Source organism: Nanorana parkeri, unplaced genomic scaffold (genome assembly GCF_000935625.1).
Source record: "Nanorana parkeri isolate BGI_ZX_2015 unplaced genomic scaffold, ASM93562v1 scaffold357, whole genome shotgun sequence".
Lineage (NCBI taxonomy): Eukaryota > Metazoa > Chordata > Amphibia > Anura > Dicroglossidae > Nanorana > Nanorana parkeri.
Genome location: NW_017306625.1, coordinates 839,834 through 845,317, shown reverse-complemented (window position 1 = coordinate 845,317; position 5,484 = coordinate 839,834). Strand labels below are relative to the sequence as shown.

At 38.9% G+C, this 5,484-nt stretch overlaps 1 protein-coding gene across 1 annotated transcript in view; it reads right to left on the bottom strand.

The window, feature by feature from the left end:
- AMPH (amphiphysin) overlaps positions 1-5,484 on the bottom strand; it is a 171,884-nt gene that overhangs the window by 38,320 nt on the left and 128,080 nt on the right. Inside the window, exon 11 of the mRNA XM_018558778.1 lies at positions 1,310-1,438. Coding sequence (XP_018414280.1) covers positions 1,310-1,438 — 129 coding nt within the window. The remainder of the gene's footprint in view (positions 1-1,309; positions 1,439-5,484) is intronic.

Sequence of the window (5,484 nt, the reverse complement as noted above, 5' to 3'; positions counted from 1 at the left end):
CCCCCCCCCGGGCCACCCGCTCCGGAACAGACCTTCTCCGAATCACCTGTTTATCTGAGTGCACTCAATACACTCTTTTTCTTTTGTAGGATACAGGTAGGCCCATGATAACGACCTATAATGCTATGAGGCACCAGTGTTTTTTTTTAAAAACATTTCTTTATTAATTTTTATTCCACCAACAGATGGATAAAGTAAATCAAATACAAAAAGACAATAACAAGACAATTACAATTCTCATGTATACATCTCATGGTTACAATGATGCTATCAGACATGTAAACCACAACCTAGCAATGTCAATTTCTGCATACAAAATTTTACATGCATATATATACCACTATGGCATGTCCCAACCCTTGCACAACCCATATTCTCGCCATCTATTAGAGGCACCAGTGTTTTAACAACCAATCTCATTATACAAGCCGCACATCATCTTTGGTTGCTGGGTTCGGTAGGTTTAGCTATTCACCAAACCTGCATTGCTGCCACGGTTGGGCAAATGTCCAAGCGACACAGCACAGGCCAGCTTGCTCATCACTATCCAGCAGTGATTTAGGCAGTGTTTTAATATCTAATATAAATAGAGAGATAGTAAATAGAGAGCAAGTCCCAAATTGAATGACTTTCCTGCTTCTATTTAATCTTTGAGGATAAGTTGCTTGACAGTGGCTGTAATTACATAGGTCAGTGAAGGTTTACATTTCGAACCTCTTTACTGCTTTTTAAGAATATGTAAATATTTGAATGTCCATAGTCTGGCCACAGTTCTGCTTTCACAGCACTCTTTCTAAGGATTAAATACAGATTGTTAATTATTTAAATTACTGTAACAAATCTGAATTCATTGTGTATTTCTGACAATAAAATAAACTTTAGTTCCTCTACACTTAAAATGTTTGTGTCCATAGGCAATTGTTCGCAGGTAATTGCAATATGTCCAATTACATGGAAACAGCCATGAATGGCTGCTGATCGCATGAGTCTTATGAAGCAGTTTCAGAGGACTCACCCAATAGGCCCCATTGGCAAGTGTAAATGGAGCCTATGAATTAGGAAGTCTTATTGAATAAGGTCAAATGTCCCCCATGGGGCACCATCTTATTATATCAGCTCTGAGATATCCTTTGAAGGTCTGGATATAATAGTGCTTGGTCTTAGCAAGGTTTTTATTACCTCTATTACTGATGAATGGGTCAAAACAGATGTGGAAGTAAACTGTAATTTGCTTTAAGAAAATATTTTGTAGCTCTGACAAACTGTAAAACAGTTCCTAAAATTAGGTACATTATTATGTATTACTAACCTGTGATGGAGTTGTCACATTGATCTCAGGGACAAAATTATCTTCAAAGAAGCTTATAATGTTTTCCTGCTGCAGTTCTTTTGATGGCGTGAGCTTTGGTAATGGAGGGACAGGAGGGCCTTTTCTCAGCTGCAAAAAAAACCTTATTATTTAATTTGTGAGACTCTTATGTTTATCAATTACCTTCCAGAGAGTATATAATCTAATCAGATTCTACCAACAAAGGACGACCTACAAAACATTCCCTGTCAGAAATACTGCTGCAAGACGTTACATCTGAAAAAAAAAAAGGGGGGAAGTTTCTGCAGCCTGAAGCACATAATTGTACTTGATTGCTGGATATGAATATCTGCACTTCAGAACTCTAGGAACAGTCTCAGTATGACTGGCAATCAGTACACCTTAGATCAAATGATGACACATTTTGATGCTTCCAAAGCCTGTTAAACTATGAAAGATTAAAACACCTTTTTTTAAATAAATCCACAGTTGAGTATATATATCACTGTGCAAAATATTGAATAGAAATACCCCTGACTATTATGCAGTAAGACAATAAAGTGTGTGCTGAGACATAATCAGCATAATGGTTTTTTTCTTCCTACTCACTTCCTGTTCTGTCTCTGGGGCAGAAAGTGAAGGGTAATTTCTCTATTGGGGCAGGCACAGAAAAAAAATAAACTAACAGGGGTTTTAAACCTCCCAGTTTTTTCTGTGTGGCCAGGCATCCATTATTAAGATTCACACCTGGAAAATGAAAACCGGAGAACAAGAGTATCTGATTGGATCTTCTAGGCAAACATTCCATCTAATAAATGTTGCAGTGTTGCAGTGAACCATAATTCCCGTAAACCAGGGCTCTCTGATATGCAATTATCAATTTTGCTTAACAAAGTTAAGGGCTGGCCTGTTTATTCCTACACCTTGCTATTGATTAAGTCACCTGCTGATCATGCTTAAAACCAACTGCTAGGCATCGAAGGTTTGAGGGGGAAAGCCACTGTTCAACTTTGTAAATATAAGAAGGAATGTATATATAAAAGCACTAGGAAGATGAGTTTCAGGTTGTGGTTGAAAACTAGTTTGACCCAAACAAAGTCTTTCCACAGTATTGCGAATGGGAGAACAAACAGGCCAGTTTGCCTACCATTACCTCCAGCTAAATATTTATTTACAAGCATCAGTCAATACTTGTCATTTTGTGATGGTAGCAGCTGAGGAATCACATGATGTCATTGACCAAATATGATCATGATCATGACTATATTTGGTCAATGGGATCACGGCGAACCATACCAAATCACATGCCTTCGAGGCTGGTGGGGATTGTTCATTTAGAGGGGTAGTGCTACTAAATGACAGATTCCCTGGTTTGGTTACAAACAGTAGCCAGACAGAAACCTGTCATTTAGTTCTGCAGTGCTACTGCTGATAAATCCAGCATTATTTAACTGCCATGTGCATTACCCTATAAATTCATTGGTGTCCCTAACTTAATCATCCCTTGAGGCAGGGGGAATTGGTGCTTGGTGCTGGTGGTCACATTCCCGGGGGTGGGTTTTGAGCGCTGGTGGTCATGTCCAGGAAGGCGGGGGGAGTGCTGGTGGTGCAACCTAATGGCGCTCTGGCCAGCATTCTGGTAGTGCACACCCAGCTCTGGCCAGCATCCTGTCCAGCTCACTGACATTACTGGTTGCCAAGAGCTGTGTGGGATGCTGCCCAGAGTGTCTAGCTCAGATAAGCTGGAGGGGGAGATGTGTATGACCCTTACACATATCCCTGCCTAGGCCTTATCAACCTGGAATGCTCTGGCTGGATATGGGAGTGGTAGGCAGGCCGCCCCCCATGTGACCTAAAGAGATGCCCCAATCTGACAGTAAGGCTAACATCACAAGCGAAAAATTCGGCAGGTTCACTACAAAATGCAGGGAGAACAGCCCAACTGCTCTCCATCTGTTGCTTCCTTGCCAGATTTGGCATCAAGGCATTGCTTTCTTGATGCCGAAAATGCTTCAAAATCCAAGGTGCTGGCTAGAGAACAATGCCTTGCTCATTTAGCCAGTAAGGTAGTGACACATCCAGGCACGTGAGTGTTTAACTAACCGCATACGTCTTCCAAAGTGATCCTACCCCTGGTGATTTCTCGTCAGCCATATGATTGTTAATCTATCAAAAGTGTGACATTAGTCTAAGTGAGGAGAAATCTCTCTAATAGAGCATTAGATAGCAGTAAAAACCAGATGAGTTCTAATCCTTTCCCATGGCTTGTCACACACTTTGGATAAGTTTAGAATTCTTTTGGGGATAGATTTTAATGCAGTTGTTGTATCCCGGAGAAAGCAGTAAAACAACTGATTTTTGGTGCTTTGCAATTTTATCTACATTTATTAGCATCTGAGAAGCAAAATGAGATGTAAACATTTGCAGACATTGAACATGAAGAAAAAAAGAGGAAAAAAAAGAAGCGCTATAGCTCTAGCCAGCTGTATATTGAAAAATTAAAAAAAAATTACCATTCATCTATTGAAATATAACTGACCAAATCTAATTCTGAAATCTTGGTTAGAGAAATAAGGCAATACCATTACTAAGTAATCCCGTAGTGGTTTAAAACATTCTGCCTTGTAGTAAAGTATTCAATAAATGCAGTAAATGTATTTATTTTTAAATTTACATATTTGCATTTAACATGTATACATTCCAGTTAGAAAGACTCTCAACAAGGCATCTGCTCGCTTTGCAGTATTAATGGGAAAGGTAATGGGGCAGATGTAAAAATGTTCAAACTCAGTAGAGGTCATTGTCTTGTGTCATATTCTCATATTCAAACAATGATCAGGGGAGAAATCATTTATAAATACATTATACATATTCTGCTTTAGCTCAGCTGGATATTAAGGATGTCCTTGAATATATGTCAGCATTATGACCTTATACAAGAGTTGTGTTTGAAAGGGGAGACTTATTCTTTTAAAATTAGATTTTTTTTTTAATGGATAAACCTTCTTAACAATTAATTAGGTATGGTTACAATAAGAAAATGTGTAAATAAAAAAAGTCTATTAGACTTTTTATTACCAATGTTTTGGGCATTTGCATTCAGAGTTGATGGTAGATAACAATGCAGAGCTCCTGACACAGATAATGATGCCCTACCCTAAGCCCTCCCTCACATTAACCCACCCTTTAACCCTAAAACTAACATTATGTAAATGTAACCCATTGTTTGCATACTAATATCTTCTGTGCCTGCATCCTCTGCACCAAGCATTATTCCTTCCTGGACCAAAAAAACAGCACAAAAGTCCTGGTGCTAAAATCTACTGCTTCAAGAAATTCAAACTCTCTTATTCAATGAAGAAAATGGGTTTGTTTTACTAAACTGGCAGAGAATATTCACTTAGCATATAACTGTATAATATCAGTGAACACAGTCTTAGTTTTTGCACTAAGCTAGAGTTCAAGAGCTGGGGGACTTTAAAAGCCTAAAATGAGGTCTGCCCATGCAGAAGAAGGATGTCTTGTTTTAACCATTAAAAAAATCAGATAGGCTGACATCTAGATAGTTTAGTTTGTACGGTATATCATTAAAGATCTCCTAATTCCTCCCACCACTTTTTTATTGGCTTACTTGACACCTCTAATTAAGTAATACCCATATTGGATTTAGCTCAATCAAAGTACAACAAATATGGGAAGTAAAGAAATATGTAAAATACGAAAAATTGTATCACTGTATGTACCATATGCGACACACCCAATCTGTTTTATAAAGTTTTGTAAATGTCAAAAACAAGGATATACCGTATTTGCCGGCGTAGAAGACGACTCGGCGTATAAGACAACCCCCTACTTTTTGTGTTAAAATATAGGTTTTGGGCTATACTCGTCGTATAAGACGAGTATAGCCCAAAATATTGTTTAAATGCACCCACTAACCTCCATGGCGGTATTCCCGAGTGCGGCTCGGGGTTAATTTTCAGTACCATAAGTGGTAACCCCGAGCCACACTCGGGATTACAGTCTCTTACCTTGTCCACGATCCCCGCTGTGTCCTCCGTCTTCCGCTGAGTAAATCACGGCAGGATTTGTATTAATGAATACAGGCTTTGTATTCATTAATACAAAGCCTGCCGTGATTGGCTCAGCACTGAGCCAATCACGGCAGGCTTTCT